The sequence below is a fragment of the Epargyreus clarus genome, unplaced genomic scaffold (genome assembly GCF_041222505.1).
Source record: "Epargyreus clarus isolate Ecla_fem2 unplaced genomic scaffold, WU_Ecla_fem_2.2 ptg000033l, whole genome shotgun sequence".
NCBI classification, from domain to species: Eukaryota; Metazoa; Arthropoda; class Insecta; order Lepidoptera; family Hesperiidae; genus Epargyreus; species Epargyreus clarus.
The window spans coordinates 2,569,409-2,587,500 of NW_027332238.1; the positions used below are offsets into that span (position 1 = coordinate 2,569,409).

Genomic DNA, 18,092 nt, shown 5'->3' on the forward strand with positions numbered 1-18,092 from the left:
CGTACGACCACAGAGTAAATATCCGTTTAAAGTAATGCTATATAGATAGAAAATTATTAAATTATTAATTAATACTTCACCGCTTAGATAATAGCATTCCTGCATAACCTTTTTAATACAGAGTAGCTGTCTTGTAGACGTTTCAAATTTTATTTTCAAATCCCATTTAAAATTGTTTGAAGTACATCATATACACATACATATTCATTTAATAATATTGAAATAATTGAAAAAATAATAATAATCGAGCATGTAGTCCATCTGATGGTTACTGGCTACTGCCGTATGGACATCTATTATCAACCCCAGATAAGATTAGATTACTAGGTCGCCCACAAATCCCCCCCAAGTTGGAGTCCGCCTTGTCGTGGTGGGGGGTTCAGTAGCCCGTTGCAATCCAGCAGCGGGTGAAGCTAAAGCGCTCCAGTGGCAGTTGGGATACACTGCGTCTCCCGTATCGGGCGGCAGCGCTATCTGGTTAGGCAGTTGTGGTTCTTTCCATAACGGAGGCATTGGCGTAGGACACGGGGGTGTCCTATGTCCAAAACACCATTAAGCCTCGAGGTGGCGTGCGCGGTGTTCCCGCGTGCACCTCAAAGATGAGTGGATGGAGTAGCTCCAGCTCCATCCCGAACCGAGACGGGCCCGGACGTGGGCAAACGCCGTCGGGATCGCGGACGAGTGCTATTAGCGTACCCGTGGTCCCGACAAAAGGCGTCCAGAGGAACACCGTGGGGTTTTAGCCGGTAGGAGTCTGGCATATCCCCCGCAGCTGAGAGGAACCCATGAAGGGTTTCCCCACGAAAAAAAAAGGTCGTCCACAAATGCGCCGATGTCCCTGAGGACTAAGCTGGAATACGGGGACGGGGTTATGTGGGATACCACACGAAAACCCCCCGGTGACCGTCGTCGATGCTACGATAAGAACTCCGGGATCTTCACTCTTGCCGCCCGCAACCCCGGTCGCAGGTCGCCTCTTACAACAGGCGGGAATAATAAAATGTTGTAAATTGGTTCAAGAAAGTTTTATTCTATTAATATAATAAACTAGCTGACCCCGCAAACTTTGTACCGCCTCAAAATCTATTTAATATCAAATATATTTCATATAAAATATAGCCTATGTTACTCGTGGATAATGTAGATTTCGAATGGTGAAAGAATTTTTAAAATCGGTCCAGTAGTTTTTGAGCCTATTCATTATAATCAAACAAACAAACAAAGTTTTTCTCTTTATAATATTAGGATAGACAAAGAGATTGTGAAACCTCTGTATTTTATCACCTGTGCTTCATTTGTAAGGAGAGGGTGGTGTAGAGCGGTCGGCCTCGTGATTTGAAAGTAAATGACCTCAGTTACACGGAATTAACTTTGCAGCGAGCGATATGACAATTGTAACAACATTGCTTTAGGGTACAAGAAGTGACTTCCGCGGTCTACGTCAATACGTCAAAAGTTCCTATTCATCATCATCATCATCAACAATACGTGAAAAAATCCTATTCATCATCATCATCAACAACCCATTATTGTCCCACTGGGCACTTGTCTCCTCCCAGAATGAGGATTAGGCCTTAGTCCACGATGGACAAGTGCGTATTGGTAGACTTCACATACCTTTGAGATTTTTTTTTTATAAATCTCTCAGGTATGCAGGTTTCCTCACGATGTTTTCCTTCACCGTTTAGCAAGTGATAATTAATTTCTAATACGCACATGACTTTGAAAATTCAGTGCGTGCTTGGGATTTGAACCTCGGACCCCTCGATTGAGAGGCCGAGGTTCTTAACTACTAGGCTATCACTGCTTCCTTTCCTATTTTAAGCATATATTAGTAAAGATCACTCACTCCTAACAAGAAAATGTAACCAGTTTTGACAATTGAAATTGTCACTGTCATCTATTTTCGTGTTTGAAAAATATTAAAAAATGTAGTTTTTAGATCATTTACGAATGAAACGATATTTCTCCGCACTTTTTCTTTGATTTCGAGTTTTTGCACCACTTAACTGCGCATGTCGACATTGTTCCGCGTAAATTACACCATGACAGACATTAAATGGCTGACACATTGTCAGCCGTTTAAGCCATTTAATAAGCTTTAGTTAATTACAAGGCTGTGAGATATATATACTTATCTATGATTTTAAGTGAAAACTTCTTTAGACGCATTGAGCTCTTTTCGGGTGAAAAAAAATCTGTCCCTGTAGTTCCGGTACCAGAATAGGGTTACGGTATCCCCTGCCTGACATATCCATCAGTCTTTAATAGTCCACTGCTGGACATAGGCCTCCCCTAATCTACGCCACTCCGACCGGTTTTGAGCAATCTGGATCCGGCCGCTATTACCCGCCGTTACCCGCCGTCCGCTTCAGGTCATCAGTCCACCTGGTCGGGGGGCGTCCTGTACTCCTTTTGCCGAGGCGTTTTTGCCTGACATAACAGGCGACTAAATGGGACTTCAGGAGTCGCGGGTGGCAAGTGGAAGCTCAAATCGCCCGGTAATCCCGGGAAGGACAGCGGTGGCCGCATACCATCGTACACACCAAATGGTGTGGCAAACTTTACGATCACTTGGGCGGAGCCCGACGGGGCAACACGCTTAGAGGACTCCGGTTGCATTCCTTTGGAGATCTCGGAATCTTCATCGCAGCGTGAAGGACAGTCACCAGTGGTGTTATAGTGCGATAAGAATTCCACATGATCCCGTATCGCACCCTCGTCAACAAAGAAAAAGAGGCTGTAATGAGGACCAGATTTAGGGGAAGGCAGTGAAGCGAGGCTACTGCCCAAGGAGCTACATCGCTCATAATAGAATTGGCAGAATTGACAATTGGCTCATTGTTGGCAGTATTTTTTTGAAAACTTGATGGAGAAAAATTTAATTCGAAAAATAATTAGGGATCTCCACTCCTTTTCTGCCACAGGGCTTCTGCTCCTCTAAATTCCGTACTGATTGCTAGTAGTAAATTATAACAAGAAATAAAAAGAGTTTATTCTGTGATAACAAGTTGTATAGTCCGCGCCAAACTGCTAGTCCGAATATAGCAGCGAGTCGCGTGACAATAGCAAATTGCAGATATCAGCGGGAGGAAGACAGCGCGGAGCCCCCCCGGCACCCGTCGCTGCCCGTTCTCACCCACCGGTATATAGTTGCGTTAGTGTGCTCTTACGTTACGGAGTATATGCTGACTAAACCTGCGTGCAGCAACTTCAGAGCGGACTAGAAGTTTGGCGCGGACTAGAAGTTTGGCGCGGAAATAGTTAAAAATTATGAAATGGTAAATTATTTGGACTCTCTTTTATATTCAACTTTTTTTTATAGTAGGTATTTATTGTTACAGTGGCTAACCCTACATTATACCTACATTATAAAAATTTCGAGTGTCTATATATTAAGGTGCAAGAGAGAGACCCCTGTGACAGACGGACAGACAGCGGAAGCTTAGTACCACTTAGTACGGAGTTCTCAACATTTATTTACCATACCGTGTCACTTCCAGTAGAAATTAAAATCTTTGTCACAATATTATTGTTTTTTTTCTTTTCTACCTGGATATTGTCACGTTTTGGACTGTAAGAACAGAACCTAGGATGTAATTGTCAATTTAATTTTATTTTGTTTTATTTATTTTTATTTTAATACATTCCAGACAAAATGATCTGTACTTTAATTTACATATCTTAGATGAGTAAAATATATAGATTGATCACTCCTAACAAGAAAGTGTACCCAGTTTTGAAAATTGTAATTGTTGCGTAAATAAAATTTTGCTTTGTCTACATGCTAAAATGTCTGTAAATTATTGAAATACTTATTTATTTATTATATAAATTACGCATTATTAGTCATTTATACGGAAATTTTCTCTCTGTTTTTTTTTGTCAATTCAAAAAATTAAAAAAATAAATACAAAAGATAAAATCATCCTTTTGTGGCTTCATTCAATATCAAAACGATGAAGTATCTTTCTATTTTATTTATCAAAGGTATATTTATTAACACCAGTGACAGCATTTTTTTTCGAGGGGGAAACCTTCAAAAGGTACCCGACAACGTGGGAGCGACGCCGGGTTATGTGGGATTTTTACCGCACTAAAACCCCCCCGGTGGCCGTCCTCAACGCATGTTGGAGAACTCCGGGATCTCCGACGGAACACAACCGGAGCCCTCCAAGCGCGATGCCCCGATCGGGCTCTACCCTGGGGGAGCAGATTTCACTCCTCCCACACCATGTACTGTTTACGACGGTATGCGACCACACATACCGCCGTCCTTCCCGGGGTCGCTGGCCGGGCGGTTCGAGCTCTCACTCTAGCCGCCCGCAACCCCGGAAGCCCCCTTTTTTACGCGTCTTACGACAGGCAGGGGTTACCGTAGCCCTATTGTGGTACTGGAACTACAGGGACAGGCAAAGGAAGACATGCTTGTGTACTAGGTAATGATGTTCGAACATTGGCCGCGCTCCGACAGTCTCAGTTCTCCGCTTGTATATATGCAACATGTTGACAAAACTGTAATAGCGTGATTCAGAAACGTGTGGCGTTAGTCTGAGCACGGGTCTTGCCTCAGCAACAGAGTTCAGGCCATAGTCCACCGCGCTGGCCAAGTGCGTATTGGTAGACTTCACATACCTTAATAGTTTAAAATGATGATGATGATGATATTTTCCTTCATCGTTATTGCAAGTGATAGTTAACTTCTAACACGTACTTTGAAAAATCAGAGGTGCGCCTGGGATTTGAAACTCGGACCCCTCGATCGAGAAGGCCGAGTTTCTTAACCACAAGACTATCACTGCTCCTTTAATTCAATGTTTTTGCATTTATCTTGGTATAAAACTTAGGTCTAAGTGACTGCAATATTTTAAGATTAGGAAAAAATCTTCTTACTTACCATGTTTTGACAAATTTGTGTAGATATCACAGAATGTACCCATAAATCTTAAAGTATTTTCAAAACCAGTTTTAAGTTTATTGCCTGATAAAAATGCATTCAAAGGAAAAACTTGTTTTACGAGGATAAACTTCAAAAAAATATCAATTACTTATACCTACCATATAATATTGATTTATTTGATTACACAGTTAGAAATACCAGTGCCCTGGAGTGCGGACCTCTCAATTTTCTAGCTATCAGAGCCATTCAACACTAAGCCTAAGGGATAAGGTGGTAGAACCCTTTATGGTTCGACTCCGGCGGCACCACCGCCACACCTATTTCAACCTAATAACAGCAGTGTTAAGCGCTGCTGTGTTCCGGTTTGAAGGGTGTGGTAAGGGAGACATACTTTTCCGAGGCGTTCCAGCTTAGTCGGAGCGGTAGCGGCGCATCTGTGACCGACCTCAGGTAGGAATATCTAATCCTATGTAGGGTTGATTACAGATGTCCATGGGCGGCAGTAGCCACTTAGCATCAGGTGGACTGTATTCTCGTCTGCTACTCCTATATTATAAAAAAAGTTAACAGACTCGTTGCATTTCATATTGTTGTAATTAACTTTATAATCTTGTTCTGTTGTAATCGAAAGCTACTGAACAAAGACTAATATAACTTTGAATTGAGTAACTAAGATCATATCAATAATATTTACCTACACAAAAAAGGTAATAAATATTTTTTATATAATATAGGAGTAGCAGATGAGCATGCAGTCCAGCTGATGGTAAGCTACTGCCGCCCATGGACATCTGTAATCAACCCCAGATAGGATTATATTCATACCTGAGTTCGGCCACAGACGCGCCGCTACCCCTGAGGACTAAGCTGGAACGCCTCGGAAAAGTATGTCCCTTACCGCACTTCAAACCAGAACATAGCAGCGCTACACTGCTGTTATAACAGAAATAGGTGTGACGGTGGTGCCGCCGGAGTCGAACCACAGAGGGTTCTACTATCTTCAGTAGTATATTAAAGGACATGTTTTAATTATAAAATGAATTTACAAATTACGTCACAAAAACAATAGAAAGTAGACAAATTATGTAAATCAAGATCACTCGGAATAAGCATGTTAGGAATTTCAAATGTCAGTAACAGTACACACAGCGCCATCTATAACTTCAACCAGTAAATAAATATTTAAAATTAAGTTTGTGGGTTTTTGTGACTAAAACATTTTTAAACCGCGGGATTTTTTGAGTTTTTTTAAAGTTTTTAAATCTTTACAAATGCAGCACTAATATCAGCAATATTTATTTATTATTTTAGATTATTTAGCAAATTTTTATACGTTTTAATTTCAAAAGTTTAGTTATAGAGGAAAGAAGGGGGAATTAATATTGCTTACTTTTGTTGGCAAGATGAAAAATTACAAAAAATCTCCTTACGTAATAAATATAATTTTATAAATATAAATAAATGTAATAAAATATGAATTTGTTAATAACTTGATTACAGCGCCATCTATCGAAACCACGTATAACTATAAAGCTACGTATCTCAGATATGAACCATATTTTTTGACAAAAAATATTGTGTGAATATTATTAAACGTGGTAGAACCTTTTCTGGTTAGGCTTCGGAGACACCACCGCCACACCTATTTCTGTTATAACAGCAGTGTGGCGCTGCTGTGTTCTGGTTTGAATTGTGGTAAGGATATAGATTAGTAAAGATTACTCACTCCTAACAAGAAAAAATACCCAGTTTTGAGAATTGAAATAGTTGCGTAAAAATGTTTTGCCACGTCTCCGTGCTAAAATGTCCTTAAAATATTTGAAATAATTATTTATTTATTATGTAAATTACGCAGTATTAGTTATTATTCGTAAATTTTCTCTAAAAATGTTTTATTTGTCGAGAATTCAAAAAAAAACTTACTAATAAGCTGTTTGTGGCTTCATTCAATTTCAAGGCGGCGAAGTATCTTTACTAATCTATGGGTAAGGAAGACACTTGTCCGAGCCATTCGAGCTTAGTCCTCAGGGGTAGTGGCGCATCCGTAGCCCTCCTCAGGTAAAAATCGAATCCTATCTGGGGTTGATTACAGATGTCCATGGGCGACAGTAGCAGCTTACCATACCATACCAGGTGGACTGCATGCTCGTCTGCTATTTCTCTAATACATAAAAAGTACTTATTACCTTTCTTTTGTGTAATAAATATTATTGATATAACCTTAGCTACTCCAATTGTTCAAACTTATATTAGTCTTTGATCAGTTGCTTTCGATAACAACAACAACATTATAAAGATAAATTATAACACTATGAAAAGCAACGAGTCTGTTCGTTTTACGTATTACGACCCGCGTGGCGGAGCGGTTACCATACCGGTCTGACACGCAAAGAGTCCCGGGTTCGATCCCCGGCCAGACAGATATCTAAATGATGAATTTAGATTTCTGTTTCAGGGTCTGGGTGTTTGTGTATTTGTCTATGTGTGTGTCCATGGCACCCACGACACGGGGAATCCTAGTGTGGGGCTGTGAGTGTAGAAAGCGTTTGTTTAGCGTTTATTATTATCGTGTTCTCATACTCTCCCACTGTTGGGAAGTGGGCATAGATCTTTTCTCACAATGAAAAGGTTTTAGGTCATAGTCGCCTTAGGTGAGCGACACGAAGATTACACACTTGTGGCTATTATAAAAGGTGATAGAAAAATATATGAAGATGTTAGAACCCTTTGTGGTTCGACTCCGGCGGCACCACCGCCACACCTATTTCTTTTTATAACGGCAGACCTTCAAACTAGAACACAGCAGCTGTGATAAGCGCTGCCGTTTTCTGGTTTGAAGAGTATGGTAAGGGGTCATACTTTTACGAGGCGTTCCAGCTTAGTCCTTAGGGATAGCGGCGCATCTGGCCGACCTATCGAGGAATATCTAATCCTATCTGGGGTTCATTACAAATGTGCGCGTCTGCTATTCCTAAATCTTATATATAAAATTCTCGTGTCACAATGTTAGTTACCGTACTCCTCCGAAACGGCTTTACCGATTTTCACCAAATTTTATATGCATATTCAGTAGGTCTGAGAATCGGGTAATATCTATTTTTCATACCCCTAAGTGATAAGGGTTGTTCACCCTTAACATTTTTCTATTTATATGGCAACACAACGTTTGCCGGGTCAGCTAGTTATAAATAAAGATAAATGTGTTTCGATTCTAGAGGTACCACCACCACATCTATTTCTGCCTAATAACAGCAGTGGGAATTGCTACTGTTTTCTGATTTGTTTTTACAGCATATTTACCCGAGACGTTCCAATTTACGCACGTTATTAAATTTCAATCTACCCTTATTTGGCGTACTTGTGATCGAAATTTGACAGTTACTAATATGAAGTTTATTGTTAAATGTCTATCTTCGGTAGATTGATTATTAAGAATGGAAGTTAGTTTTTAGGGATTGGTAATGGTCGATAATATGTGGGCACTATCCATGTTTTTAATTGTTTATTTAGCTTTTTAATTTTTAAAAAATGTCTTTTAAAATCGTTCTCTATCACAGCATTGTTTTGAAGATAAAAAAAAAGATAAATAATTAGCTTAAGTTCATTTTCAACTATAATTGTCGTTATTGTATTTTTTTAATCATAATTGTTCATAGTTTTAATACTTTGATAGGTAACCAGAGACTAAATTAAGTACTGATTTTTTTTAAATAAATATACAGAAGGAATCGTGTACTGGACTCGAATCTCTTACTTAACTAAGTACCTATAATACCTACTACTGATCGATATCGGGTATCGACTGGAGGCGTATCGAATATCGACTGTGTTCATATGCAAACTTATTAACATCCTGTTCTACAGTTATAATGTCGGTTCCAATATTTCTAATATGGAATATAATTTCCTTGGTCTAAAAATAGCGGCAAAGGAGGCTCGTTCAATAGTCGTAAACACATGCGCCCCAGAGCTATTCCATGTTCCATTCAATGTATAACGCGGCTAAACTAAAATGAACACTGCACTTAATCAGATGCTTCAGCTAACGATCGTCTTTACATAGTCGGATAATACGCTGGACGTCGCCTAGAACCACCTATCTCTTTCTATCATACGTGCAAATACACTCCATCTCGTTCTTAGAACTGTACTTTTGAAAATGTATCAGTCTTGAATAATGGCGTTTTTGACGTTTCGCGTATTTCCCAAATTGTGGGGGTGTGGATTTTTTACTGTAGTTTTGTGTAAATTATGAATAAAACACGATTGGTGTTGAAATAAAGTGTATTTCGTTTGACACGATCGATCTCTGAGTGCAATATTTTAGTGGGTGGTTTATTGGAACAAAATTATTTGAAGTAAAAGATTAAATTATTGTTTCATAAGTATAAGTTCTATTTAAAAGCAAATAACTTAAGATACTTGTTGAACAAGTGTGTTGAAGTGGAGTGTTTACGATTTAGTAAATCAATCGGATTATTGACCTATAAAATATCAAACAATAGTAATTGTTTGATAAGTAACAACAATACTATCGGTGAAGCTACGTAATAACGTAAAAAAACAATATTATCTGTAGACTACGTAAATATTTTCGATTTTCAACAATGCCGTAGATAAGTTCTTTTTATTATGAAATGGGGTGTTTTTCAAGAGACTTTTTTTTCGAAGAGGCGTAATTAAAAGGAGTATAATTAAAATGGTGACAATGAATTCTTCAGAGAAGCCTGCACAGAAGGCCTGTCAGCAAGGACCCTCTAGGTAAGTCCTTTTTTTATGTAAAACTAGCTGTGCCCCGCGGTTTCACCCGCATTAAAAAAAAACTATCAATATCATAAAAAAATCGTCAAGACTAAGTAGCCTAAGTTACTCCTTATTACATCAGCTACCTGCCGATAAAAGTCCCGTCAAAATCGGTCAAGCCATTTTAGAGATTAGCCAGAACAAACAGACAGACAAAAATTGTAAAAAATGTTATTTTGGTGTGTGTACCGTATGTATATTCATATGCATATAGTAAAAAGCGGTTATTTCAATATTAAAAACAGACACTCCAATTTTATTTATATGTATAGATTGAAGAAGCAAATAAGCTGATCCAGCTGAAGGTAAGTGGCTACTGCCGCCCATTGGCATCCGTAATCAACCCCAGATAAATACCTGAGGTGGGCCACAGATGCGCCGCTACCCCTGAGGACTAAGCTGGATCGCCTCGGAAAAGTCTCTCTCCCTTACCACACCCTTCAAAATGGAACACAGCAGCGCCTAACACTGCTGTTATTAAGTAGAAATAGGTGTGGCAGTGGTGCCACCGGAGTCGAACCACAAAAGGTTCTACCAACTTTAAGTTTATGTCCTACCCCTGAGCATTATACGCTTATAGTTGGTATACTTGAGTCCACACCATACCAATTTAAAGGTAGAAGTTGAGATTAGATTCACAGCACCATTGTCACACCTATTTCTGTTATAACAGCAGTGTTAAGCGCTGCTGTGTTCTGATTTGAAGTATGGTAAGGGAGATACTTTTCTGAGGCATTGTAACTTAGTCCTCACAAGCTGCAGCATACTGTGACCAACCTCAGATAGGACTCTAATATTATCTGGAGTTGATTACAGACGTCCATGAGCAACAGTAGCCACTTAACATCAGGTAGATTGCATGCTCGACTGTATTCCTATATTATAAAAAAAAAAAATCATCCCTACGTTTTGTATTCTCTATTCATCCCTATTTCCCTGACTTCGGAAGGTAGTTATTCGAGCATATGTATGTACGTCTCATTCTTTGTCACGCTGCAGCACAAACGGCTTGACGGATTAACATATGAGGTGTCGTTGGTTTCGTCTAATGTGGGAGTGACATAGGCTATATTTTTAAGCAGGTAGATTTTTGTTTACATAGCAATTCTCTAATCTAGCTTTATGAGTGTGTGTGTGTGTGTTTGTGTGTGTGTGTGCACACAATATTGTAGTGTGCATCTATAGTTACCAAAAACATTAATCTAAATTATTATTCTTATACCTTTCCAGAGAGAGTTCAAAATGCGTGAAGGAAGACAAAGAAAAAGAAAAAGATAAAGACAAGGAGAAAGATAAAAAAGATAACATCATAAGCACTCTCCCACCGAATGTCCAGGCGTTGATGTCCACCATCCCGTCTCCTGAGGAGTCACCGAATTACCTGGTCTATAAAAAGGTAAAAAACTACCTACCTTGTAGGGTTTCATACCAAATGGTAAAAAATTTAAGTTATTAAAATAATAATTCAATTCTGAGTAAAAAGTGTGGGGTGCTTGATATTATAAATGTTACAATCATTCTATTGGCACTTATCTATGAGAGAATAGTTATGAACCGCAGTAAAATGCACCCCACGCTTTTTACTCTCAATTGAATTATTATTATTATTTAAAAGCGTGTTTTTATTTAATTTTTTTTAAACTATTATTTATTTTTAATTTTTTAGTCTGTGACTAACTCATAAATTGGGAACTTAATTAATCTAATAAGGATAGTGGGAAACTTATCAAATTATTGCTTTGTCATCGGTCCTTGATATGCGTGCAAAGTTTAAAATTTATCAAGCTTCTAGAAACAGGTGAAAATTGAGCTCAAAGATTCCGTTACATACATACATACTAAGCTAATAATATATTATTTTCAATAACATTATTATTTTCAAAACTAAAAATCACGCTATAACAGTTACTGAAACTAAAAAGCAATAATTGTTGTAATCTAGTAAGTTTGCGATGAACTTTCTCTAAGGCGCTTGAACAATCTCGCCTCGAAAATCGTTAATCCTGAGGATGTTGATAAGGACAATGGTACAAAATTATTAAAATCGTGTATTGTCATCGGTTTTTGATAATTCTACAAAATTTTGAATTAAACTGAACGTTCAAAGTGGATAGAAATCGGGTTCAAAGATTCCGTTATTTAGTTAGATATATACCTACATACATACATACATACAACCCAAGACTTTGCTGTCAGTCCCTCTGTCTCTCAGTATCTCTGAAAGCGTAATAGACAGAAAACTTGAAATTGTTACAGAGGATGCGTAACGGTGGCCGTTATAACAACAAATACTAAAAGTAAAATAAAGTTGAATATTAAATGGGGTCTCCAAACAAACTGGTATTTTTCTTCATTTTTCGATCTAACTGTAAATGTGTTAAACCATACTAGGAAGATGGTTGAATTTTTTTTACAATCCGTTTACTACTATAACTGGTATTATAATAAATACAAATAAGAACAATAAAACATATTTCAATTTTATTATACGTTGTTTACGTATCATTCATCATCACCCCAACGCCATCTATTGTTTCATATAACTAAGTATTGTTGAAAATAAAAATGAAAAAAGATAAGTTAAAAATAATGAACATTTGGTGGTACAGAAGCCTCCATGTGCGAGTTCCGTACTTGGCAAATTATTAAAAATGTTTACTTTCGGGGTAACTCGAACTCTAACTTTGGTGTTTCTGAGGGTCTATGAATGTAGCAAGTATTACTTATTCCTTGCATTTCCTATTTCAGATGGAGGCTATCATAGAGAAGATGCAAGATGAGAATACAGGGGTTCCTGTGAGAACGGTGAAGAGTTTCATGAGCAAGATACCATCTGTAAGTGGAATTTTAACTATATTATATATGGAAGGTGGTAGAACCCTCTGGTTCGACTCCAGCGAAAGTGACACACCTATTTCTGTTATAACAGCAGTGTAGCGCTGCTGTGTTCTGGTTTGAAGTGTGGTGAGGGAGACATACTTTTCCCAGGCGTTCCAGCTTAGTCTTCAGGAGTAGCACATCTGTGGCCGATCCCCGGCCAGACAGATATCTAAACGATGAATTTAGGTTTCTGTTTCTGGGTCTGGGTGTTTGTGTATTTGTCTATGTGTGCGTCCATGGCACCCACGATACAGGGAATCCTAGTGTGGGGCTGCAAGTGTTTTTTTTTTATTTCCAGGTATTCACCGGTTCAGACCTGGTGGCGTGGTTGACACGCTACCTCCAGCTGGAGGAGACCTGGGAGGCTCTCCATCTTGCCCATCTCCTCGCTGCCCATGGGTACCTGTTCCCCATCGACGATCATTGCTTAACAGTGAAAAATGATAATACGTATTACAGGTGAGTTATGTGAAGTTAAATCATTTTATAGTCCGCGTCAAACTTCTAGTCCATTCTTATATATATAGAAATTGTTGCGCGCAGGTGTAGTCAGAGAACCAATGAGGATAGTAAAACTATCTTATACTCCGCGCCAAACTTCTAGTCCGCTCTGAAATTGTTGCGCGCAGGTGTAGTCAGAAAGCCAATGAGGATAGTAAAACTATCTTATACTCCGCGCCAAACTTCTAGTCCGCTCTAAAATTGTTGCGCGCAGGTGTAGTCAGAGAGCCAATGAGGTTGAACACAACTATAGACTATAGTTAGCGCGCATATCATAGCGCATATCATATCATAGCGCATATCATAGCGCGTTTGTTAAATTGTGTATAGCTGTTAAAGTTTTCGTTTTTTGTTGAGTTTGACAGTGACATTTCTTTGTTTACATTTTGGACACCTAATTATGAATCAGACTATACAAGCATACTCCGTAGCAACGTAAGGGCACACTAACTGGGCTATGTACCGCGCTGTCGCAGTGCCGCTGATATATACAATATGCTGTTGCGACGCGACTCGTTTCTATATTCGGAGCGGACTAGCAGTTTGGCGCGGACTATACTACGCTTTTATTTAAGGTTCCGTACCTAAAGGGTATACCCGTCCTGTATAGCAGTGATAGCCTAGTGGTTAAGAAACAGTATCTTAATCGAGTGGTCCGAGGTTCAAATCCCAGGCACGCACCTCTGATTTTTTACTTATGTTCATATTGTACATTAATTATCACTTGCTTAAACGGTGAAGGAGAACATCGTGAGAAAACCTGCATACCTGAGAAATAAAAAAAAAAGATTTTCAAAGGTATGTGAAGTCTACCAATACGCACTTGTCCAGCGCGGTGGACTATGGCCTACTCCTTCTCATTCTGAGAGGAGACCCGTGCTCAGCAGTGGGACAGTAATGGGTTAATGATGATACATAAATATGTATTTGTCTTTCCAGGTTTCAAACCCCGTACTTCTGGCCATCGAACCAATGGGAGCCGGAGAACACAGACTATGGTATGTTGAACACACAAACAGAGACACACACACCACATACATACATACATACATACATACATACATACACACATACATACATACACACATACATACATACATACATAATATCGATAGTAGTAGAACTTTCTGTGGACCGAATGTATTCTTTGACGTGAAGTATTTTTACCACGCTTTTATTAGCTTGCGTTGTATCTATGTATGTATGTATCGGAATCTTTGAACTCGATTTTTACCCACTTTGAACGGTCCGATCAATTTAAAATTTTGAACAATTATCAAGAACCGATGACAATACACAATTTAGATAATTTTATCCCATTCACTACATCAGGATCGTCAGGAATCAGGAATAACGATTTTCCTTGTGCGACTTTAGCGTGGTTATTGGTTTTAAAATTGTAATTATTTGAAGTGAAAAAACGTGATTTATATAATTAAGAATTATTTTCTTGCCATTTTACTTGCTTCTTGTTGAAAAAGTGAGATTAGATGATGACGATATTTGGTTTGACCCTCTCCTCCCCCTAAAAGCCCCCCCTACGCCCGCCATACACACCTCGGTGCACCTGAGAGGTGCATGATATATGTGGGCTCAGGTATGCCTGCGCAGATACACCGGACTGTGTGGGGAATACACCTGTGCAGTTTTTGGAACCTGTGCAGTTGTTGGTGTGTTTTGAAGGTGGTAGAACCCTTTGTGGTTCGACTCCGGCGGCACCACCGCCACACCTATTTCTTTCAGCAGCGCCTAACAGCAGTGTTAGGCGCTGCTGTGTTCCGGTTTGAAGGGTGTGGTAAGGGAGACAGACTTTACCGAGGCGTTCCAGCTTAGTCCTCAGGGGTAGCGGCGCATCTGTGGCCGACCTCAGGTAGGAATATCTAATCCTATCTGGGGTTGATTACAGCTGTCCATGGGCGGCAGTAGCCACTTACCATCAGGTGGACTGCATGCTCGTCTGCTACTCTTATATTATAAAAAAAAAACCTGTGTAGGCGACCGCCGCAATATCAACAATAAATTCTTTCGTGTGCCACCGTACGGCGCGTTAGTCTTCATTCAACTGAACACCGTACGGTACACCAGAACGTCCCCACTAGGAATGGCGGTTCTTTCCGAAAATAATCGATTCGATTAGAAGTGCAATAAATCGATTTACAAAAGAATCGAGTCCCATGGAATCGATTCTCCATAAATCGATCTTCGATCTTCGCAGCTTGAAACACTGAAATACGTATCCGTCAAGAAAAATGTCTATAACTCGTTCAACCAACTTCAAAATAATCGATTTTCGATTTTTTAGGATGAAAAATCGATTCGCTGAATTACTGGAGATCGATTAATATAACCTTTTTTTTCTGGCCCACTAGATGGATTCTTCCTTTAATCGCCAACTCTAACACACACGCGCGGTTAACCTGTACAGGCAAACCTGCGCAGATAAACTGTAATTACAGTTTTACTTATAAAACCATTTTTTCCCCAGCTGTATACCTGTGCAAGCGTACAATGCAGAACAAGGCGCGCCTGGAGCTCGCCGACTACGAGGCGGAGTCGCTCGCTCGCTTGCAGAAGATGTTCTCCAGGAAGTGGGAGTTCATATTCATGCAGGCCGAGGCGCAGAGCAAGGTGAGGTTAGGTTATGTTAGGTTAAGTTAGGAAAAAACAGGTTTGATTAGGAAAAATAGAAAGAAAAAAGGTTAGGTTAGGAAAAAAATGTAATATTTATTTGTTGTAAAAAATCTTGTGTAAAAAAGCGTATATATACTTATGTACACACGTTAGAAGTTACTGCTTTGGTTAAATTAAATAAAAAATAAAAAAGCGCATATACAGGGTGAATTTTTCAAACGGGCCTTCAGGGCCAATTCCGAAACTATAAGGATTAGCGAAAAATCCTGAAAGGAGTTACGAGGCCGATTTTGATAAAAATGAAAACTGCATCATTACTTTTTTAAAATAACTTTTTCCCTAGCCGGGAATCGAACGAGTTAATTTTCAAAAAAAATACATCCTGTATATTATTCCACTATCTGATAGTGTTGCTTATAAGGATCAAAATCTGGGAAGTAATGATAAATGACAAATCAAAGGAAAAGCCTTAATTTTAAGAAAACACATATTTTTTCATATTAATTTGGCAGTTAAGTTCCCGCCATTCATCAATTTAAACATTTCGCGTATTAACATTTTCTTTTGGCTCAATGTTCCAAATCATTCGAAACGGACGTTTAGTTCTCCAAGAATTTATATTTTTATGCCCGACTTAGTTAAGGTTATTTTTAGGACCATTATAATAGATTTAACTGGCTATGGACGGAGTTTCGTTTAATACAGATATAAAGTTGACAATTTGCGATAATGACTTTTTCGAGTCAAATCCGAGTGATTACTAAACAAAGTGATAAAAAAATCATATTTAACGTTGAAACGAAGCTGTAAACAACAAACAATAAGAATTTACTATTTAATCAGTTATCTATTTTTATTAAAAAATAAATCCTAAAAACGACGGTAACTTATTTGCCAAACTATTACTTTCTCATACTAAGCCGTACGTCATTGGTACGCTTCAATTCTTCAATGGTATGACTTATGTATGTTTCTAAAGAATTATACATAAATTATTTGTTATGTATAATCCTTAAGGATTAGTATGCCAATGTATGGAAAAATATGTATTTTCTTCATAATTTTCCTTTTCCTTTAATTTGTCACATAACATTACTTCCCAGAATTTGATCCTTATAAGCGACACTATCAGATAGAGGAATTATATAGAGGTGTAATTTTTCTCAAAAATGAACTCGTTCGATTCCCGGCTAAGGAAAAAGATATTTTAAAAAACTAATGATGCAGTTTTAGTTTTTATCAAAATCGGCCTCGTAACTCCTTTCAGCATTTTTCGCTGATCCTTATAGTTTCGGATTTGGCCCTGAAGGCCCGTTTGAAAAATTCACCCTGTATACTTAAGAACGTAGAAGGGGAATTTATACTTTTTTTGGTTTAAATAAAAAAAAATCTGCCGTTTTATTTACCGTGGCATTGAATATCATACCGTATCGTATCTTAGCATATCGTGTTGTATCGTAGCATATCGTATCGTATCGTATCATATCTTTAAATCAATAAATATTAAAAAAAAAATATGTGTGGCACTCGGAGACTGCCGCGGTAAAGCTATTGCATAGCATTTTTTTATCAACTTATGCAATTACAATTATATATTTATTTTATTTATGCAGTATGCAAAAAGTCATTAAGCCGTCAACGGGCGTGTGCGCCCCGGGGCGCACAGATCGCTACTAAAAAGTATCACCGCTGTGCCGGTCGGAGTGGGGGGTGTTAGGTTTTTTCGTTACGGAATTTCTGGATTCGGTCTCCACGCTCGAGACCCGCGATAGAAGCTATGCAATAGCTTAAAATATAATCGCAACGTAACACTCCAGCGTAACCGTTTCCGTTACAAATATCGTTTCACGAATAACAACATTATGAGAAGTAAATACTAATGACAAAATAAAAATGACATCTAAATATAAACAACGCGCGTCTGAAAACGTTGTGTTGCCATATAAATAAAAAAATGTTAAGGGTGAACAACCCTTATCACTTAGGGGTATGAAAAATAGATAGTAGCCGATTCTCAGATCTACTGAATATACATATAAAAATTGGTGAAAATCGGTAAAGCCGTTTCGGAGGAGTACGGTAACTAACATTGTGACTCGAGAATTTTATATATAAGATTTTCATATGTTTTCCAGGTGGACAAAAAACGGGACAAGTTGGAGAGGAAAGTTCTGGATAGTCAGGAGAGGGCTTTCTGGGACGTACACAGACCTATGGTGAGTTGCTAAGGGTATTTTACACTGCTGGGCACGGATCTATGAGCCCTTTAAGGCCTAAGATCATGCCTTTTCCACGGCTGGGTGAGGTCTCTAGTTTTAAGGGTATACCAGTTCATGTGTGTTTGGGCCGAATCATCATCATCATCAACCCATTACTG

General features: G+C 38.7%; 1 protein-coding gene across 1 annotated transcript in view; it reads left to right on the forward strand.

Annotated features, from left to right (window-relative positions):
- Positions 1–9,249: 9,249 nt before the first annotated feature.
- RSG7 (regulator of G-protein signaling 7) overlaps positions 9,250–18,092 on the forward strand; it is a 22,958-nt gene continuing 14,115 nt past the window's right edge. Inside the window, exons 1-7 of the mRNA XM_073090870.1 lie at positions 9,250–9,661; positions 10,934–11,099; positions 12,452–12,538; positions 12,882–13,042; positions 14,024–14,082; positions 15,570–15,712; positions 17,851–17,931. Of these exons, the coding sequence (XP_072946971.1) occupies positions 9,600–9,661; positions 10,934–11,099; positions 12,452–12,538; positions 12,882–13,042; positions 14,024–14,082; positions 15,570–15,712; positions 17,851–17,931 (759 nt within the window). The 5' untranslated portion in view covers positions 9,250–9,599. The remainder of the gene's footprint in view (positions 9,662–10,933; positions 11,100–12,451; positions 12,539–12,881; positions 13,043–14,023; positions 14,083–15,569; positions 15,713–17,850; positions 17,932–18,092) is intronic.